This window comes from Rhinichthys klamathensis, unplaced genomic scaffold (assembly GCF_029890125.1).
Source record: "Rhinichthys klamathensis goyatoka isolate OS25496 unplaced genomic scaffold, OSU_Roscu_1.1 h1tg000170l_1, whole genome shotgun sequence".
Classification (NCBI taxonomy): Eukaryota; Metazoa; Chordata; class Actinopteri; order Cypriniformes; family Leuciscidae; genus Rhinichthys; species Rhinichthys klamathensis.
Genome location: NW_026606701.1, coordinates 1,997,950 through 2,020,015, shown reverse-complemented (window position 1 = coordinate 2,020,015; position 22,066 = coordinate 1,997,950). Strand labels below are relative to the sequence as shown.

Here is a 22,066-nt window from a genome sequence, read left to right as displayed (position 1 = left end):
GGGGATTGTTGTATGCACGTGTGTTATGGCAAACAACATGATTGAGCGAAAGAGGAAAAGGGATAGAAACAATGGAAGAAATATTCAAAAGCAGCTGAGAAGAGATGCATCTCCCTTTGTCCAATCTTTAAAAGCCCTCTTTTCCATTCTCATTACTCTCTACTTGTTTCCTTCTTCCCATTTAATTATTTTCACTTGTTCACTGTCTCTCTCTCTTGGGTCACCTCTATCTCTTCCCATCATAGTGTGTCCTCTGTTGCTCTTCTGCATGTAAAATCCTCCTCACACTCTCTCTCTCTTTCTCCAGATGAGTATTAGCCAGCCGGTCGAGTAGAGGATCCCTCACATCCCACCTGCAGTCATGAATGGTAAGAACACAGCTCTTTTGTGTCAAGGGCATGCCATTTCTTTAAATCCATTAACCCTTGTGTATTTTAAAACTCATTTGACTTTCTTCTGTGGATCACAAAAGGAGATGTTTAGCAGAATGTCCAAGCTGCTTATTTCCATACAATTAAAGTGAATGGTGACCAAATAACTTAAATTTCAACCTGTTCCTCATACAAAGCTATCACATTGCCTCCTCTTGGAATATAGTCATATGGACCACTTTCATGATCTGTTTCTCATGCATTTTGTCTTTTTATTGGAGCTTGACTGCTGGTCCACATCCAGTTTTATTATTTAGAAGCGAGCAACTCAGACAGTCTACTAAATATCTTCTTTTGTGTTCTGCAAAAGAATGTTATACGGGTTTGGAATAACATGAGGGTGAGTAAATGATGACAGCATTTTCAATTTTAGCTGAACAATCCCTTTAAAAGGATGAAGAGGTTATAAAGAATAATTTAGACGCATTTGGCTTGTGTGCTGAATCACTACAGCATAGAACTTTAGCAGAACTGCGCCAAATATCAGAGAAAAAATGAGAAAAATATATATAAAGAGTTAACAGTCCTAGTGATGAAGTCGTTATCAAAATGTTCTTCTGATAACAGAATATTTTTTAGATTCAGCACAGTGTTTGTATAGAACACACCCAGTTGAAAGTTACTAATGACTGCTTCCCTATTTATATAGGGATATGCTAATATTTGCTAAACTCCGTGAAGGATTTTGACAGGTTTTTGAATATTTGCTACACTTCCTCAGAAAAACAATAAAAAACATTGTATTACCTAATGCATTTCAGTTAATTCTGTGATTTAAATCTGCCTCCATCACAGCTTTTTAAAATGTACAATTTAAATCAACAATTTTAAAATGTACTCTGGTGGCACAATGGATAAAATTAGTTTGAAGGCACTGTAAGACACTTTGAATAAAAGCATCAAACAAAATTGCGTACAGTCAATGTAAATGTCCAAAAACTTGGTAGTACCTTCTTGTTTGTGAATGAAATCTGAAGAACCAGTTTGCTGTGGTTCAAGTCAGCTCTCGCTGATGGTTTACTGAAATATTTATCTTAAGATAAGCTAGAGAAAGAGATCAAGCAAAGTGAGTAAAGTAGGCTATGTTTAATATCTTGGGTGTGTTTTGTAATGTGACTTTAAAGTAAGCCTTCGCAAAATTTAAGCATTTCCATTTAAGCTACAATTTCTCACTTTTAGAAAATCCCAGGAGGGATTTTCAGGTCTATTTGTTAAATGCTGCATCAGGGTGGTGGTAACAGTGGGGAAGCTGAGGCTGCAGGTTTGAACACTAGTAGTTGGTTTGGTTTCTGAGATCAGTCATATTTGTGTAATGGCTAGTGTATATTTGATGCTAAATAGCTAACACATCTCAAATAAATGCTAATGTCAGCACAGTGAGGGACATTTTGGGCATTTTTAGGAATAAGTTCCGTGTGTGCCGGGGTGCTTATTTTGTCTCTGTACTCATTCATTTATTTGTGTGTGTAGTGGCTAATCCCATTAGCGCTTTTGGGAAAGAGTCGCCTCTTCACAGTGTAATTAACTTGGAAGTGTAGTGCACTGTAGAGAAACAGATATCGTTTGTTTATAATGTTTGGTATTTTTGGATGCAAGGACATTTTCTATGCTTCTGTAAATGAATTACGTGTCAGTTGGTATCTCAAATTTGCATAGTTGTTTCTGTATAAGTGCTAATGCTAAATAAGCACAAAAGCAAACCTGATACTTCTTCAAAACAGAGAAACACTTTCACTTACTTTAATTGCTGGATGGGCCTGAATAAGTAATAAAGCTTGATTACATGTTTCACTGTGTCGCCTGGAGAGATTTAAATTTCCCAAAGGAGCACCTGAATACACCATCACACAGACTCCCTGATTCCCACACTGACACACTCCGTTGCCACGTTTCAATGTTAGGAGACCTGATTGTCTTTAAATATATTGTAAAAGTTATAAACATATTACAAATTATAGTTGTTTTAGTAATAAGTACTGACAAATTCTTTTTGTTGATGTAAACTAATATAGCCAGGTTATTTCAGCCATATTAAATTGTATTTTTTTACTCGGGACAGTCCCTGCCTCATGAGCTGTGTCCCAACAATTCCCCGCAAATGTAAATTTTTCCCTGATTTTAGCTTTTAGACTCAATGACTTAAAATGAACCATCCTCAATGTCCTTGTAACTGCCTGTGCTTCACAATAGGATGACATTGCAGAGAAGGAAAGCTGTTGCTTTGCTATTGCAAATTGTTTTAGAAAATCAGCCTACAATATATCTGTATCACAATGTACAATCATTTTTGAAGCTGTTCAGAAAACATTTATTTAAAGGTGCACCATCAACACATTGTCACACGGTGACCCGCTTCATGTAAAAATGAAATTAAACGGCTTTTATTAGACTACTGATATGAATGGAGTCATGCGAGTGAACGTGATTTCAAACATATGAAAGAACTGTTAACTTCTTTAGAAATGTATATATATTTTTATTATTTCAATTTCTGAATGCACCTACTTTGTTCAAGGTTGGACTACTTGCTTCTTTTTTGTCATAAAAAGTTGTTCTATTTTCCTGAAGATAAGGCTGCTTATCTCAAATGGTCAAATCTTTTTTATCTTTTGGTGAATGGGCTAAATTTCCATAAAGAAAGACATCACATGATTTCTCAGACCTGCACTTAATTAATCATGATGGCCTTTTTCTGAATCTCAGCGCTGCTGACAATGCAGGAAACTTGAGCTGAAAGTACTTTTTGTCCTCCCCAGAGAGAAAGAGAGACTGAGAAAGAATAAATACTGTAAGTGGGTGCATGTGTTAACATTTGTCCCCCCCAATCCATTCATTAATATAGAAAGATATTTAATTAGCAATTATTGTGACATAGTTAGTATATGCACTTTTTTGTTTATATAAATGTGTATAACGTGCATAGGTATGAAAACCATGTTTTTGAAATCTGTTTGAAGCGAACAATGTTGTCAGAGCTGCTATTTAGCTGTATTTTTCAAACCAAGTGCTATCTGCACCTATTAAGAGCAGTGCCAAAAACACCAGCAGGTGATAAAAGGCTTGTCTTCAGCACTCTGTGTGAAAGCTGTGTTGAGATTGACCCACTTTGAGCATGTTAAGTGGCAGACATGTGTTATTGGGCACTGGCATTTTAGATGGATCTTCACCTGCTGCCTCTGAAATACATTTACAATAATAATACTTCACAATTATTTATGGGGCTGTCATCCCATTAAAATGTGCAAAATATGCAGCCTCCCTCACTCCCTCCCTACAGTCAGACAGACATTTCTAATGCCTGGATCACACAAGCCTACAGCCCTTGTCAAAGCAACAGACAACATCTCGCAGAGAACTGGCAGGAACTTCAAGACCCAGAAAGTAGAAAAACAACAGCTGATCTAGGAAGAGATTTGTGAAGACAGAACATAATTATCTAAAATCTCTTTCACTCTCTCTGTCCCTCTCGTTTTCACAGGTGGTTTTACTATCTGGGCTATAACTTCAGAAGAAAGGGGAAAACATGACAAACAGTTTGACTCTCTGGCTCCCACTCTGGGCTATTTGTCAGGTAAGACCACACACATACACTACTGAAACGTTTGGTGTCAGTAAGAATTTTTGCTTTCTTTTTTTTGTTAAAGAAATGTGTACTTTAATTTAGCATGGACACATTAAATTAATTAAAAGTGACAGTAGAGCCATTTATAAAAAAAAAAAAAACTATTTAAAATAAGTACTGCACTATTAAACTTTCTGTTCATCACAGATTCTTGAAAAAAATATTTCCACAAAAATATTAAGCAACACAACCGTTTTCAACTCGTATACTAATAAGAAGTGCTTGAGCACCAGATCAGCATATCAGAATGATTTCTGACAGATCATGTAACACTGAAGACTGGAGTAATGGCTGCTTAAAATTCAGTTTTCCATCACAGGATCACATTTAAAATATATAAAAATAGTAAACAGTTCTTTTAAATTGTAATATTACTGTTTTTAATGTAGTTTCGATCAAATAAATGCAGCTTTGCTGAGCATATGTAAGACTTTCAAAACAAAAACAAATATTTTGAATGGTATATACAGTATATTCTGCTCTTATACAATCCACATCATTTTATGTTTTATTTCATTTTAGGAGATCAAGCACGAAAGTTCTTCCTGCAGTCTGGTCTTCCCACAGCAGTCCTGGCAGACATCTGGTAAGAGTACACGCACGTACACACACCCTTAATGTACATACATGCGTTATCCGGTTCTTCTGTCTTGCCCTTCCCATTTGTCTCCCAATAAAGGTATATTAAATTTGAAGAGCATGTATGACTTTTGACTCCACTGTATATCTATGTGCAAATAAACTGCACATGTATATGTGTCTGTATGGTTGTCTTTTCAATGGCAGGGCTGGATTTATCATAATAGTGTTGTGAAATGAATGTGTGTGGGACAATTGTAGCCACATACCTCTCCGGAGGGTGGAGGTTCCCAAAAGTAACCTCTTCCTGTCTGTGGTTAGTCTACTGGTGTAAACACTGTCGCCCATCCACAAACAGGATGTAGATTTACTGATGCAGGATACAGAAAGTTTGATTTGAGTTTATAGCATTTGCTTGTTCTAAAATGCTCTTGTTCATAAATAAATATGTTTGCACAACAAAAATCTGAACCCAAAATAATGCTGCTCTGTCATTACGCACCAACTGAGTTTCTCCGTTGGGATTGTAATAGCAATTAGTGCTCTTTTGATGAGAATGGCTGCTTCCTTTCTTTCAGGGCACTGGCGGATATAGGAAAGGATGGGAAGATGGACAGATTGGAGTTCTCCATTGCAATGAAACTAATTAAACTGCAGCTGCAGGGTCAGCCCCTCCCATCCAGCCTGCCAATCATCATGAAGCAGACGCCTACCCCTGTTATGACATCATCATCACGCTTTGGTATGAGTTGATAGCTGGTTATGTAATGTCGGGTGAGGTTTGTTTGCTTTGTTGTTAAGTTTGTTGAGTCTTTTACAGGTTGTGACTAAGATTATGCTGAAATGAAGACATATATTAATATTTTTCATATATAATCTCAGAAATGTGTAAATGGTCAATATTAACACTCTATATAAAACAGTGTTGTTATTGTTATTGTTAACTAAAACTATTAAAAATGTTTTTGGTAATTGAAATAAAAAAAATATATATAAAATTACAAATGCTGCCTTGGCAACTAACTGAAATAGGTTGAAGTACTAAAATTACTAAAACTGAAACTGAAATAAAATAAACGAAAGCTTTGTGGAAATCTAAAAAATCTAAAACGCATAACAATGACTAAAACTTAAACTAAAAGAAAACTGAAAATATTAAAATAAAAGCTAATTCAAAATATTAATAAATACTATAATCGAATGTAAATAATACTAAAATAACTAAACATAATAAATAAATAAATTAAACATAAAACACTAAAATAGATATGAACGTTAGATATGAACGTAGAATTTGACAAATGGATATTTAACATGAGATTTTCAACAGATTACATTTGACAGTGTAATTAAATTATTAGTGTTTTTAAAGATAACTTGAAGTGAGCATTAGATGACGACAAAAGTAAAAGAAATGTAGAACTACTGGAAATAAGCCTGAACCGTTACACAATATAGTCCGATATATACTCTATATATGCAGTATCTGTAAAACATATGGTACCACTAAATCTACTAGAAATGATCTCAGATAATGTGTCTGTCTTGAAATTCTGTCTGTTTTATTATAGGTATGGGTTCCATGCCAAATCTCTCTGCCATGTCAGTGATGCCCATCCGAATGCCCATCCCCCCAGGCCCTGGCTTGACCCCTTTGGTCCCTGCGCCCACCCTGATGTCAGGACCACTGCCTCAGATGCCCAACTCTCTCAGTGTGCCAGCTTTACCTAACGGCAGTGCAACTCTTCTCACACTAGCACCAGGTATCCTGAATTCATTCACATGCAGCATTTTGCACAGACGAGTATTATGCCGTTACTATGAAATCTTTATGCATTGATTAACTGCATAATCTACAACTCAGTTACAAAGTTTGCATGTGCTTTAAAGTAATTGTTTTTTTTTTTTTGTTTTTTTTTACCTATCAGCATTCCCAGCCACCAGTGGTTTGAGTAAATCTCACTCGCTCTTGGACCTTGGCTCTAGCAGGTGTGAACCCCAAAGTTCAACGCCCATGTTTGTATTGGAATTGGGTGTAATATCTGTTGCATGCAACAGTGTGTTTGTTTCAGTCAGAGCTAAAAAAAGACAGTGATTTTCTAAGAACTGGGCTTGTTTCGCCAGTACTAGAAGTTTGTAGTAAATAAGAGTGTGTTTGCTGTCAGAGTCCTTGAATAGCACAGCTGTCTCCTTGTATCTTAATTGGATCTTGTTAGAGTTCCTCCGAGAGCCATCCAACCTCCATGTGGTGGTACAGAAGCATGTAATAGACCCACTAATACCGGCTCAGTGCCTGTTTAAAAATGAATTTGGGTCTAAGGCTGGGCAATATATTGAATATACACAATGTATTTGGGATGATTATCCTGGTGATATAAAATTAAGCAACATCATGTACAGTGCTGGTCAGAATTATTTGCCCCCTTGGTAAATATGATCAAAGATGGCTGTAAAAAAAAAATCTGCATCGTTAATCCTTTTGATATTTTATTAAAAAAAAATGCAAAAATCTAACCTTTCATTGAAGTAGAATAATTGAAAGTGGGGGGGAAATCATATTATGAAATAAATGTTTTTCTCCAAAACACGTTGGGAACAATTATTATTTGCCCCCTTTTATTCTATACTTTTTGCAACCTCCTTTTTCCAAGATAACAGCTCTGAGTTTTCTCCTATAATGCCTGATGAGTTTGGAGAACACCTGACAAGAGATCAGAGACCATTCCTCCGTACAGAATCTCTCCAGATCCTTCAGTTCAGCCCACTCATTTTCTATAGGGTTCAGGTCTGGGGACTGGGATGGCCATTGCAGACGCTTGGTTTTGTGCTCAATGACCCATTTTTGTTTTGATTTTGATGTTTGTTTTTGGATCACTGTCCTGTTGGAAGATCTAAACATGGCCCGTTATAAGATTTCTAGCACAGGCTGTCAGGTTTTGATTTTTTATCTGTTGGTATTTGATCAAATTCATGACGCCATGTATCTGAACAAGATGTCCAGGACCTCTGGCAGAAAATTAGGCCCACAGCATTAAAGATACAGCAGAGTTTTTCATTTTACACATGGGGTACTTTTTTTTTTTTATCCCTGTATGAACCAAACCCATATTAAGTGTTTGCGGCCAAAAAGCTATATTTTTTTGTTTCATCTCTTACTTCAATGAAAGGTTCGATTTTTGCTATTTTTTTTAAATAAAATATCAAAAGGATTAACAATGCAGATTTATTTTTTACAGCCATCTTTGATCATATTTACCAAGGGGGCAAATAATTCTGACCAGCACTGTATATCGCAATCATTTTAATGCACTTTTTTTAGGCGTAAAGTTTCAATGAATCATTTCAAAACTTGCCTCAACAATTCACTGGTGTGAACATAAATAAAATGTTTTAGTGAAAATATATGTAGAGAATCGTCAGAATCATAATTTCACTCACATAACCTACATGTTATTTAAGTCATATCTCACACCCTCTCCCCCTCTCATCCTGTTATTTTTTATCATTCCAGCCAATGCCAAACTGCAGAAGGCAGCTGAATCCTATTAGTGTTATCTCAGAATATTTAAAAATCCGTAAACTGACAGCAGTGAATAGGAATACTGCGGAATTGCTCATAATTATGAGTTTTAATTACGATTTTTAATGGTCCCGGTAGTGGTAATTACGGCCCTAACAAGGATTCAGCAAACCTTGCTCAGACATATAAATTATTAAAAGTATGATGTCACAGCAGAATCTCACAGCACTGGAGGAAAAGCTGATCTTGCAGCTAGCCGGAGACCAGTTGTCTACTTTATCATGGTTCATGAAAGGATTATATTAGTGTTAATGAGCAGCTGCTAAATGGAGCTCATTTGAAAATAATTCTGCATGCAAATGCAATTTCTGAATTAAAGAGTGCTGTACAAATAAAAACGGTCAGGAATTATCTGAACACATGCATGATTTGGATAATCAATATGATCTATATTTAGCATTAGTTAGCACATTCAAGGATGTCATACATGTATTAATTAGGTGCAATACACAGTAATATTTAGAGTATTAATAAGTCATTTTATTTACTAGAGAAAATATATTTGGAAATTAAAAGCATTACAAATTTATTTATCCCTTTTTTTTTCTAATTTCCCACAGTTCTAACTCTTCCTCCACCACCTCCCTTGCGAGTAACTCCCCCAAAATGAGCGCATCTGATTGGGCGGTGCCTCAATCGTCCCGTCTGAAATACCGGCAGCAGTTCAACAGCCTAGACAAGCTGATGAGCGGATACCTGTCAGGTGAGTGTGTGTTGTAGATGTCAGGAAGCTGAGGGAATGGCAATGTTTGCATATGATAGTGTGTAAGCATCTCTGCATGTGTGTTATGCGTTAACTCTTTAGTGTGTATGTTTGAAGGTCCCCAGGTCAGAAATGCCCTCACAGCATCAAACCTCACGCAAACACAGCTTGCCACCATATGGTGAGTTCACAAAATACTGCACTCGCAATATAAATTTCAAGAAGGACATTGCTTTGTAGACATAATTTGCATGCACTTCCTTCCCCCTATTTGCATGACTTGTATATTGTTATTTATACAACACAATTCCTTTCATTTATACGGATTTTGATAAAAAAAAGAATTATATATATATATATATATATATATATATATATATAAATAAAGACATGTAATGTTTGATTAGGATGATTTGCATTTATTACAATAATGATAATATAATATAAAAAATAATATTATAAACACTACATCCAAGTGCAAAAAAAGTCCAAGTGCTAGTTTTGGTTAAAGATGACTTATTGTATTTTTGTTTAATGCATTTTTATTTTTATTGTATGAGATAAAAAATGAAAAAATACCAGAAACTTGATGAAGACCCCTGCATTAATCGCTTGCACACATTAAACTCTGGATCACATTTTATTGCTCAAGCGGTGTGTTAAACACCCACTTCCACAGTGTTACGTCTGCTGTTTAGGTGCCAGTTGGAAAATTAGAAATTTTAATGAATTTATTTATTATCTAAAATGCTTCCAGGTTAATCAAAAATGTGTGTGCTTGTGTATGGCTATATGTACAGTATATATCTCTATCTTCAGGACTCTTGCTGATGTAGATCGGGATGGGCAGTTGAGAGCAGAAGAGTTTATTCTAGCAATGCACCTGGTTGAAATGGCCAAGACTGGGCGGCCTTTACCTCTGACTCTACCTCCTGACCTTGTGCCACCTTCACTGAGGTAAGACACACACAGACCCGCCCACGCTGAAATGAGCAAGTTATGAAGGAGACAGTGTTTAATTACGTGAGTGTGTGTTTGTTTTTCAGGACAGCGAAGTCATGTGATCTGCTGAACGGACCTGTTCCTCTGATTCACACAGAACTGATTGAGCCAGAAAATCCACAGAAAAGCAAGAGCTATGGTATTTGCATCTACATAATACTGTACATAATAGTGATCAACAGATTATGGGGGTTCAATATATTGCTTATATACAGTATATATACACAGGTAATTAAAGATTTAAAAAATTGTGTTGCATTTTAAACTTGGTCTATAATAACATGCATTTAGTATCATGTTAATGTATTTATCTAGTTCATGGTGCTCACATTGCAAAGTTAATAATAAGTTATAAGCTTTTAATTTACTACAGGTAGGTCAATACGACATTTAGCTGAATTTTCGCTTCTAAACCTTTTTAGTTTTATGCATAATTAAACATTTTTTTAAACAAAACAAATGTGAGGTTCAAGTACAACTTTACACACCTCTTATGCGCACAAAGGCTGCATTTATTTGATAAAAAAATGCAGTAAAAACAATACTATTGTGAAATATTATATGATTAAATACAATTTAGAAGAACTGTTTTCTATTTTAAAATATATATATAATTTTTTTTTTTAAATTCCTGTGATGGTGAAGCTAAATTTTTAGCATCATTACTCTAGTCTTCAGTGTCACATGATCCTTCAGAAATCATTTTAATATTCTAATTTTGTGATCAAGAAACATTTCTTATTATTAATGTTGAAACCAGTTGTGCTGCTTAATATTTTTGTGGAAACCGTGATGTATTTTTTCTTTAATGAATATAAAGTTCATAAGAACAGCATTGATTTGAAATAGAAATCTATTAAAATCCATTAAATCCATTAATCCATTAAAATATCCTTTTGATATCGCTTTAATGCATACTTGCTGAAAAAAAGTATTCATTACTTAAAAAAAAAAAAAAAATCTTATTGACCCCAAATCTTTGAATGGTAGTGTGTGCTAATATATATAAGCACACTTATACAAATACATGCTCCCATTACAAACACACACTGTCCTTATTTCTACACAGTATTGTAAATGATCCTTCTAAATAGAGCTGATTCAGCTGAACAAACAACTAAACAGTCTCTTCTGAGTTTGTGTTGAGATAAAATGCTGCTTTATATTTACCTCATGATATAGTCTTTTTTTGAATATACATATATATTAAAATATTTTTATTGTGTTGAATTAGACACTTCTTACCTCACCTTTCTGTCTCTCTCTCTCAGTGTCATTGGAGGATAAACTGAGAGAAAATTTCCAGAGAGGAAATGCAGAGCTGGAAAAAAGACGTTTGGCTCTGCTGGAGGAACAAAAGAGAGAGGAGGAGAGGAGGAGAGAAGAGGAGAGGCGAGAGGAGGAGAGGAGGCAGCAGAAGGAGAGGGAAGAGAGAGAACGGAAGGAGAGAGAGACCCGGGAGATGGAGCTGAGGAGACAGAGGGAGGAGGAGAGGAGGATAGAGAGACAGAGAGAGCTAGAACGACAGAGAGAAGAAGAAAGACTGAAAGAATTAGAGCGACATGAGGCAAGTAGAACACACAAGGGCAGACAGAGGTTGTTATTACTGAAAATAATATTACTGAAAAGCCTTACGGTTTTTCCACATGCATACATGGTTTATGAATAAATTGTTTACAAACTTGGACTGTCAGTTATTAAATCATTAAAAAATGATGATATTAAATTATTATTACAAATCTTAAAGCTTGCAATTCTGATTTATGAATTACTCTACTTGTATGCACTATTTCATGGCAAAGTTTAATGCTTCTCTAATGCTGCATTTCATTACACAAGCAAAATAGGGTAATTGTGTAAAATAATTAGCATTAGATATATTTAATTAAGTGATAAGTTAACCCTAATAAACACTGTGTACCAGTGGAATGGTGTCCCAATTCTCATCCTAGGAAAAGGAATGGGAGTGTAATTATGTAGAATATTCATATATAGTCTCCTTCTCTTATTGCTCTCTCAGGAAGCAGAGCGACAGAGGCGAATGGAATGGGAGAAGAGTAAACGAGTGGAGCTTCAGACACAGAGAGAAAAAGAGCAGAGCGACATACAGAGACTTAAGGACAGGAAGAGGAGTCTCGAGATGGAGCTGGAGGCAGTGGTCAGATTGCTGTTTCTTCTTTCTATTTTTTCTTATTCCATATACCTGTTCTCCATCCTGTCTCTTCTCTGTGGGATTGTTGGTTATATTATATTATAGATTAAAAACATTTCAGTCTTTTCTTCTCCTAGGGTAACAAGCATAAGCAGATCTCCGATCGGCTCCGGGACGCCAAGAGTAAGAGGCAGGTCCAGACGGCCGAGCTAGACCTGATCAATCAGAAGAGAGAAAGCCGTATTATGGATATCAACTCCCTACAGTTACAGTTTGAGGTATGTTGTGTTTTTTTTTTTTTTAGGTCATACTGTACATGCATTGCAAGGAAGTCCATCTGGGAAAAACTCCTTGAGTTCTCTTGTTGTTCACAATATATATATATATATTTTAAAGAAATTAATATTTTTATTCAGGAAGTACGCATTATATTGATCAAAAGTGTCAGTAAAGGCATTGAAAATGGTACAAAGGATTACTATTTCAAAGAAATGCTGTTCTTTTGAATGCTGAAAAAGCAGCACAATTGTTTTGATAATAATAATAACTGTTTCTTGAACAGAAAATAAGCATATTAGAATGATTTCTGAAGGATCATGTGACACTGAAGACTAATGGCTGGTGAAAATTCAGCTTTGCCATCACAGGAATAAATTACATTTTAAAATATATTAAAGGCAAGGCAAGGCAAGGCAAGTTTATTTATATAGCACATTTCATACACAATGGCAATTCAAAGTGCTTTACATAGAAGAAATTAAAATAATCAAAACAAATAAGAATAATTAAAACAGTTTAGAATAAAAAATCAAATAAAGTAGTACTGGTCCACCCCTATCTGAGATGGAAGAGATTGAGCCGGTTTACGGTGCCACTGGACCTCTAGCCCAGGGACGTACTCTGCTGGGGTGGTGCTACACCAGTAATGCCCAGCGGGGCCCCCACAGAGCACGCTTCGTGTGCGCTGTCTGCTGCCGTTACCCTTAACGACGCTCTCAGCGACTTCTTATACAGCAGTATAACTTACTCCTTCACTCGCCTCATCGGAGTGAAGACTCTCCCGCTCTCCTTCAAAATCTCTTCCAGAGATTATAAAAATAAGTAAATAAATAAATTAGAAATTAGAAAACAAACAAAGACAAAACCAGTACAGTAAAAACAGTCGGACGGACAGTGGCACTGTGCTCATTCAGTAAATGCATAGCTAAACAGATGTGGTTTGAGTCTGGATTTGAAAGTGACTACTGTAGGAGGACATCTGATCTCCTCTGGAAGCTGGTTCCAGCTGCGGCTGGCATAATAGCTAAAAGCAGACTCTCCATGCTTAGAGCGAACCCTTGGTATTTCTAGCTGATGTGATCCTAATGATCTGAGTGATCTGTTAGGTTTATATTCAGTGAGCATATCTGCAATATATTGAGGTCCTAGCCCATTGAATGATTTATATACCAGTAATAATACTTTAAAATCGATCCTAAATGTAACTGGGAGCCAGTGTAAAGACCTGAGGACTGGTGTGATATGGTCATATTTTCTGGTTCTGCTCAGAATCCTGGCAGCAGCGTTCTGTATGAGCTGCAACTGTCTTATGGTCTTTTTAGGAAGGCCAGTGAGGAGTCCATTACAATAATCCACCCTGCTGGTGATGAAAGCATGCACAAGTTTCTCTAAGTCTTGATTGGAAACAAAGCATCTAATTCTTGCAATATTTTTCAGATGATAGTATGCTGATTTAGTTATTGCTTTGACATGACTACTGAAACTAAGGTCTGACTCTAGAGACACACCAAGATTCCTGACTTGATTTTTAGTTGTTAGACCCCTAGCGTCAAGGTATGCATTCACCTTGAGAACTTCATCTTTGTTTCCAAACGCAATAACTTCAGTTTTGTCTTTGTTTAACTGAAGAAAGTTTTGGCACATCCAACTGTTGACTTCATCAATGCATTGGCACAGGGAGTCAATGGGGCTGTAGTCGTTAGGCGATAGGGCTAAGTAGAGCTGTGTGTCGTCTGCATAGCTGTGGTAAGCAATTTTGTTCTTTCTCATTATTTGGCTCATTGGGAGCATATATAGGTTGAACAGGAGTGGTGCAAGAATTGAGCCTTGAGGGACTCCGCAAGTCATGGATGTCCACTCAGACTTATGGTCTCCTATACTCACATAATAACCTCTCCCTTCTAAGTATGACCTGAACCATTTTAGGACTATCCCAGAAAGCCCCACCCAGTTTTCCAGCCTGTCAAGAAGTATGTTGTGATCGACAGTGTCAAATGCAGCACTGAGGTCGAGTAGTACCAGCACTGATAATTTGCCTGAATCAGTATTTAAGCGAATATCGTTTATTATCTTTATGAGAGCTGTCTCTGTGCTGTGATGCGATCGGAAACCAGATTGAAAATTGTCGAAGTATCCATTCGAGATTAAGAATTTGTTCAGCTGATTGAAGACAACTTTTTCAATGATCTTGCCTATGAAAGGAAGATTTGAGATCGGTCTATAATTGCTCAAGATGGTCTTATCCAGATTGCTCTTTTTCAGGAGGGGCTTGACAACTGCAGTTTTCAGGGAGTTTGGAAAACTCCCAGAGAGAAGTGAGGCATTTACCATTTCTAGGAGATCTGCTTCTAAGCTGTTTAACACACTTTTGAAAAAAGATGTGGGAAGTGCGTCAAGGGCGCAGGTTGATGTTTTAAGGTGCTGTACGGTTTCTTCCAAAATTGTGCCTTCAATTTCTTCGAAAACAGACAAAGTAACTACTTTCTCAGGTTGTGGTCTGATCTGTCTGACCCCAGCGCAACTCAAGGATGTGCTGATCACCTTTCTGATATTATTGATTTTCTCAGAGAAGAAAGAAGCAAACTCACTGCACTTGCCGTCTGAGAGCATTTCACTGGGAATCTGGCTTGGGGGGTTTGTCAGTCTCTCTATAGTAGCAAAAAGTGTGCGTGTGTTGTTTAAGTTTCTGTTTATAATATTCGAGAAGAAGGTCTGTCTAGCTTTGCCTAGTTCAATATTAAAAGCATGGATGCTGTCTTTGTAGATGTTAAAATGGACTACAAGTTTTGTCTTCCGCCACATGCGCTCTGCTCTTCTGCATTGTCTTTTCATATTTTGCACCGCTGTTGACTTTCTCCAAGGTGCTTTTTGTCTACCACTATTCTTCCTGACTTTCACAGGAGCAATATCATCAATTGCACTTTTAACTTTTGAGTTAAAAGAATCAAGGAGAAAATCAACAGAGTCAGCAGATATGCTTGGTTTTAAAGATATGGCCTTCATAAATAGCACACTAGTGTTCTCATTTAAGCATCTCTTCTTGACAGACACAGATCTAGCTTCAATGGCAGGAGAGATCAATATATCAAAGAAAATACAGAAATGATCAGACAGTGCTACATCCTTAATAACAATCGATGAGATGTTTAAACCCTTACTGATAAGTAAATCTAGAGTGTGTCCATGATTGTGTGTGGGACCATGTACATGCTGAGTCAGATCAAACGTTTTTAAAACAGTTCTGATTTCTTTTGCCAAATTGTTTTCTGCATTATCTATGTGAATGTTAAAATCTCCAGCAATGGCAAAACAGTCAAACTGTGAGGAAATTGTTGATAGCAGTTCTGTAAAGTCCTCAGCAAAGGCTGGGGAGTATTTTGGAGGCCTGTAAATAATGATAAGTAAAATACGTGGAGCACCTTTTAACACAATACCCAGATATTCGAAAGACGGGTAATTCCCAAATGATATTTGCTTACATTGATAGACATCTTTAAAAAGAGCAGCTAAGCCCCCGCCTCTCTTACCCGCTCTGCAGACACTCATAAAAGTAAAGTTAGGAGGGGATGTTTCATTGAGGACTGTTGCACTGCAACTGTCTTCTAACCAAGTTTCATTTAGAAACATGAAGTCCAGGTTGTATGTGGTTATTAAATCGTTGACTAGAAGTGATTTATTTTTAAGTGAGCGGATGTTTAAAAGTGCTAACTTAACAGTCTTACTTTTTGTCCCCACAGCAATCTTAGTTTGGCGTGTGATAGGCACCAGATTAGATGGGTTTGCTGTACGGCTTTTGAAGGCCTTAGATTTTCTATCATGTAATTGAACGGCAATAGAGAAAGATTCAGGCACACTGGGTTCCCGCTTGTTTTGTAAACATTTAAGAAAGTTACTGTTTTCATAGCGGGAACCCGACACATATCACTGAGAGCTGGTATCAGTTGTTTTTGGTTCACCTCGAGCCGCTGGAGGAGGGTGTGAGCCCTGGCGCTGTGGCAGAGGCCGAAGAGCTCTCACAGGAGGAGGAGGAGGGGGAGGGCGAGCTGGGCCCGCAGGCTTTGGTGGTTGTGGGGCCTGCCGTTTTTTGGTTGACATCTGGGGACTTGCAGCAAAAGAGTGCGATAGTTTGGTTCCAGCATACACCAGTTTTTCCATTTTCTCTGAGAAGCACAGAAGTGGAGATGCAGGAGAGAGGGATAACGTGTCTGGGGAGAGGGGCTGTTGCTGTAATATGCTGTCCTGGTTTCCCTCGCTGTTTTCCAGAAAAGTGTCCTTTGGAGCTGAATCTTGGAGCAGTTCTGATATGTCCCGGTCTGTCTGTGGAGAGCTCTGTGGGCGGGGCTCTGCTGAGATTGTGTCCGTGAGCAGAAGTTGTTGTGGCTGCATGGTGTTATCGTTGTCCTTGTGTGATATGTCAACCGCATGTCCATTCAGGTGCCGAAGTGAAGTCCTGTGGTCATTCATACTGTGTCCAGGTGTGTGTGTGCCATTCAGGTTGAGTGGATTGGCACACACTGCAGAAGGATGATTGAGAGAGAAGTAGATGTTGTCCTTTAGCACTCTTGAACCAAGTTTGTTTGGGTGGAGCCCATCCTGTTGAAACAGTTGCCTCTGACTCCAGAAAAGATTGAAGTTGTCAATGAAGTTCACTCCTTTTATATTGCAGGTTTTTTGCAGCCATGTGTTGAGCCCAAGCAACCGTGAAAACCTGTTTGTTCCTCTTGCTGGGAGTGGTCCACTGATGAATGGCTGAACTTTCAGTCTTTTAAGTGTTTCAAAAAGTTCATTGAAATCCTTCTTAAGGAGTTCTGACTGCTCTTTATGAATATCATTTTTCCCCACATGAATGATGAGTCCATTTGCAGTCTTATGTTTCATCAGAATGTTCTGAAGTTCCCTATTTACATCAGAAGTCGTTGCTTGTGGAAGGCAGCACGTAGTTGTATCCCTGCTAATAATGTTTCTGATTATGGAGTCACCCACTATCAGAGTCCTGTGCTCGGCTGCGCTCTGAGCTGAGTGCCGCTGTCTGCTCGACCTTGATCGCCAGTTAGCAGTGTTGGTAACTGGCTGAGTCAGTCTGTGTTCGATCACATTCATCACATTCAGGGATTCCTCATTCATTAATACTTCAAATCTGTTCTCAAGATGAATAGGCGGTGGTAGTAGACCAGTGTTTGCAATCCTTGTCAGAGCCGTATCTGGGGTAGAGGATGCTACTGCAGCAATATGTGATGCTCGTGACAATCTGATGTCTCGAGTGCCTTTGGGTCTCGCGCCCTGTTTGTGCCATCGATTTGTAAGTCGATCGGCTTGTTTCTCGACACTCAGTATGCCCTGTATTGGAGCACTAGATTCATGGGACTCACCGGCTGTATGCTGAGGGCGTCCATGACGAAGCTCTGTTGTGTGTTCCATCTGGTTTGGTGGTCCCACAAGTAACTTTGTTTCAAGAACTGCAATCTTTTGTGAAAGTCTCTGGCAGTTAGTGCAGCAAGTAGATTCCAGAAGAGGCATTTTCTCTTATCCTTTTGCAGTTGTGTTTTCCCTTCCCCGGAATGTAAGCTTTCAGTGGGAGGCTGGTCGGAGAAAAGAATTCTGCTTTTTTGTAGTAATCAAGCGTTTGAGCACTGTGCTGATTTGTTGAAGTTAAAATTAGGTGATAAAAGGAGATAAAATTTAAAAATATAGAAGCAATAGAGCGATTAAAAAATATAAAAGCGATAGAGCAAAGCGCGGAGCAGTAAGCAAGAGCGTCCGAACAGTAGCTGAACAGGAAGTGGAAAGAAAATAAAATAGAAAATAATTATTTTAACTTTTCACAATATTGCCGTTTTTACTGTATTTTTGATCAAATAAATGCTGAGGTGGTGAGCATAAGAGACTTTCAAAAACATTAAAAAATCTTACTGACCTCAAACTTTTGAGTAGTAGCCTAAATAATTTATTTGTTTTTTTACAGGAAATTCAGAGGCAGTTGAGTCGTTTTGGTCCTGAGAAGCAGCAACTGACAGACAGACTTCTACATCTAACCCAAAACAACTCAAGTGAGAACTCACATAGACCTGAAGCAATCAATGAATAGACTACGACTAATTTCATTTGTGTCCATTTCATCCCGCTTGAACCCGACACATTCTCTCTTTCTTTTCCCCCTTTCAAGGTCCTTTGATAAATGATGTGAAACAGAGTGTGTGCGAGAAAGATCTGAGCTGTCGGAAGCTGAAGGAGCAGCTGGATGTTTTGGAGAGAGAGACCACTGCTAAACTCTCACAAATGGAGCAGTACAACAGAGAAATCAAGGTCATCGGCTTCTCTTACATTCCCAGTGTAAACCTCGACAACATTTAAAGTGCCGTGTTTTGATTAAAGCTAATGTGGGTGTGGTTGGGGACTTGCTATCTTGGAAATTATTTTAAACCTTAATGTCCCTGTGAGGGACTCACTAGTTGCTCACTACTCACTAGGGACTCACTCCATGTTCCTGTGATTAAAACCTACAGCTCAACTCCCAGGCCTGAAGGCAGAGGATTGAGCACTTCATTACACACTAACATTCACACAGCTCACAACACTAAAGAAAACACACTATCACTAACTCACTTCCTCCACCGGTTGGTCGGATGGGAAACCTGAGCATTAGCACTCAGCTATTGTTCAGTATACGTCTAATGTTTTCTGCTCCAAGCCTTTCTTTTTTTCTTTCTCTGTGCCCATTTTTATAACCCCCCCCACCCCTGCTGTATCTCTCCTCTTTCATCTCTTCCTCTTTACTCCGGCTGTCTTTATAGTTTGTAGATATGGATGACTGTGTGCTTCAAGGACTTCTCTCTTTGCTGGGCTGCTTAACCAATCTCTTCCTTCTAATAAAGGTTGACCTCTCTTTATCGTTTCTTTACTCAGACTCATCATTCATTTCACCTTTTGCTCGAATTATTCTCATGAAAGAAGTCTCACTTTACCCATATTGTACTGAAATGAGCTCTAATGTCTGACATCGTGACCTCATACATCTTTGTGTCTGTCTGTGCCATTTTCATCACTTCACAATGTTTTCTACTCATTGCCTAAAAACTAACAAACAACAGTAAAAGTAGTGGGATTTTTGTTTTTAAAGAAACATTTATTTTTCTAAAAGGAACAGTTTGTGCTACAGTATGTAGAACAGTTAGAGCCAGGGTCCAAAATGTCCCTTGACAAACAAAAATGAGGCATTAAAGACCATTTAACATAGTCATGGCGTATATGATGCTATTTGTTGCTAATAACCAGGGCTTAAAAACTGGAAGAATTTTTTTTTTAACGTTTAAATCAGCAATCAGCATATCAGAATGATTTCTGAAGGATTATGTGACACTGAAGACTGGAGTAATGGCTGCTGAAAATTGAGCTTTGCCAACACAGGAATAAATTACATTTTAAAATATATTCAAATAGGAAACATTTTAATTTGTAATAGTATTTCACAGTATTACGGTTTTACTGTATTGTTGATCAAATACAGCGTTGTTGAGCACTTTCTAAACTTTAAAAAATCTTACTGACCCCAAACTTTTTAGCGGTAGTGTTATATTTATGAAAAAAACATAAATGGAACAGATCTAGAACTATTTGTTTTGCCACTTATAATTGCTCAGTACCACTCAATAGTGGCAAGTTGATTAGTTTGGGCAGTCAGTAAAGCTGAGCACAATGCAATACCATATACTCTATATTTGAAACCATACCAAATCATTTTATGATTTGTTATAAGCATGAACTAAATGTTGAAGGATTGTGTGGGTAATGTTGCAGGAGTTGAGGCAGAGGCAGAGCCAGCAGCAGGACGTCCTAGAGCAGCTCAGGAGGGTAAGATCTGAGAAACTCAAAGAGATACAGAGGCACAGGAAAGAGGAGGAGGAGAGGAAGAGGAAGAGAGAGGAGGAAGCAAGGTAAAATTGTGCTCTCAGACAAACATACATTTAACTAACACACACACACACACACACACATTTCTCCTCTTGTGACATTTTTCAGCAAATATGCCCCCACTTGTAGAACCCACTCATGAATGCTGAGACTCAGGCCAGACTCACAGAAACATTCTGTTCATGTGCCTGTAGACAGGCGATGCTGGAGCAGGAGCGTCTGGAGCAGGAGGAAGCAGAGCGTAAGAAGAAGCTTGCCCAGGAGCGAGAGGCCAAACTCAGGGAAGAACAGCAGCGGCAGGCCCAAGCCCGACTTAAGGAGGCCCAGGAGCAGGCACGGGAGAAAGAGGAGAAGAGGAGGGCAGAAGAGAGAGAGAGAGAGAGGGAGGAGAAGGAGAGAGAGGAGAGAGAAAGGAATGAACTGGTGCTGCACACTCAGCCCTCCATGTCATACAATAGCACAGAGAACAAAAGTGAGTTTAATTAAGTGTGTGTGTGTGTGTGTGTGTGTGTGTGTGTGTGTGTGTGTGTGTGTGTGTGTGTGTGTGTGTGTGTGTGTCTGTGTCTGTGTGTGGGTGAGTACAGAATTCATCCACTTGGCCATGAATATGATGTTTTCATTCTATTCATTGTAATGGGTGTCATTACTCTCACAGCTTCATGATTCACTTTAATTACCTCCCATTAATTATCCGAGTTACTATAACAGACTCCACTAGAATGTGAGTGTCTTAAAGTGACAGTAGCCTAATAGTAAGCATGCTGCCATTTGTCCTTAAAGGGATAGTTCACCCAAAAATGAAAATTCTGTCCTTATTTACTCACTCTAATGTTGTTCCAAACCTGTATTAATTTATTTCTTGTGCTGAACACAAAAGAAGATATTTTGAAGAATCTGGCTAACCAAACAGTTGCTGGTCCCCATTGACTTCCATAGTAGGAAAATAAATACTCTCCGTGTCCGTGCCGGTTTCCATGCCGGTCTCCTTGCCGGTGTCTGTGACGGTATTCATGCCAGCCTCCGTGCCGCTCTCCATGTCCGTGCTGCTCTCCATGTCCGTGCCGTTCTCCATGTCCGTGCCGCTCTCCATGTCCGTGCTGCTCTCCATGTCCGTGCTGCTCTCCATGTCCGTGCTGCTCTCCATGTTCGGTGTCTGTGCCTTGTCCTTGTCGGTCTCCATGCTGTCCGGTGTCTGTGCTGGTCTCCGTGTCCGGTGTCCGTGCCGCTCTCCGTGTCTGTGGCGGTGTCCGTGCCGGTATCTGTGTCCGTGCTGGTGTCTGTGCCTTTGTCCTTGCCGGTCTCCGTGCTTCCCGGTGTCAGTGTCCGTGCCGGTCTCTGTGTCCGTGCCTGTGTCCGTGCTGGTGTCCGTCCAGGTGTCCATGCCGCTCTCTGTGTCCATGCCGGTGTCCATACCGGTGTCCATGAGGGTATTCGTGTCTGGTGTCCATCCCGCTCTCCGTGTCCGTACCAGTGTCTGTGGCTGTGTCCATGGCGGTCTCTGTGTTCGTGCCGCTCTCCGTGCCGGCTTTTCCTTGCCGCACTCCGTGTCCGTGCCGGTGTCCGTGCCAGTCTCCGTGCCGGTGTCCTTGCCTGTGTCCATGCTGGTCTCCGTGCCGGTCTCCGTGTCTATGCCCGTGTCCGTGTCTGTCTCTGTGCCGGTGTCCGTGCCGGTGTCCGTGCCACTCTCCGTGTCCGTGCCGGTGCCGGCCTCCATGTCCATGCAGGTGTCCGTGCCGCTCCCCGTGTCCTTTGTCCGTGCCAGTGTCCTTGCCACTCTCCGTGTCCGGGCCGGTGTTTGTGCCAGTCTCTA

General features: G+C 38.9%; 1 protein-coding gene across 2 annotated transcripts in view; it reads left to right on the top strand.

Moving 5' to 3' along the window:
- itsn2a (intersectin 2a) overlaps window positions 1-22,066 on the top strand; it is a 52,461-nt gene that overhangs the window by 14,920 nt on the left and 15,475 nt on the right. Inside the window, exons 2-19 of one of the 2 annotated variants that reach the window (XM_056259871.1) lie at window positions 308-368; window positions 3,910-4,002; window positions 4,576-4,639; window positions 5,211-5,374; window positions 6,204-6,395; window positions 6,561-6,621; window positions 8,773-8,915; window positions 9,033-9,096; window positions 9,735-9,872; window positions 9,962-10,056; window positions 11,189-11,488; window positions 11,942-12,075; window positions 12,207-12,347; window positions 18,311-18,395; window positions 18,512-18,651; window positions 19,140-19,220; window positions 20,143-20,279; window positions 20,451-20,728. In XM_056259871.1, the coding sequence (XP_056115846.1) occupies window positions 362-368; window positions 3,910-4,002; window positions 4,576-4,639; window positions 5,211-5,374; window positions 6,204-6,395; window positions 6,561-6,621; window positions 8,773-8,915; window positions 9,033-9,096; window positions 9,735-9,872; window positions 9,962-10,056; window positions 11,189-11,488; window positions 11,942-12,075; window positions 12,207-12,347; window positions 18,311-18,395; window positions 18,512-18,651; window positions 19,140-19,220; window positions 20,143-20,279; window positions 20,451-20,728 (2,317 nt within the window). In that variant the 5' untranslated portion in view covers window positions 308-361. The remainder of the gene's footprint in view (window positions 1-307; window positions 369-3,909; window positions 4,003-4,575; window positions 4,640-5,210; window positions 5,375-6,203; window positions 6,396-6,560; window positions 6,622-8,772; window positions 8,916-9,032; window positions 9,097-9,734; window positions 9,873-9,961; window positions 10,057-11,188; window positions 11,489-11,941; window positions 12,076-12,206; window positions 12,348-18,310; window positions 18,396-18,511; window positions 18,652-19,139; window positions 19,221-20,142; window positions 20,280-20,450; window positions 20,729-22,066) is intronic. The other variant, XM_056259872.1, reaches the window with a different exon arrangement.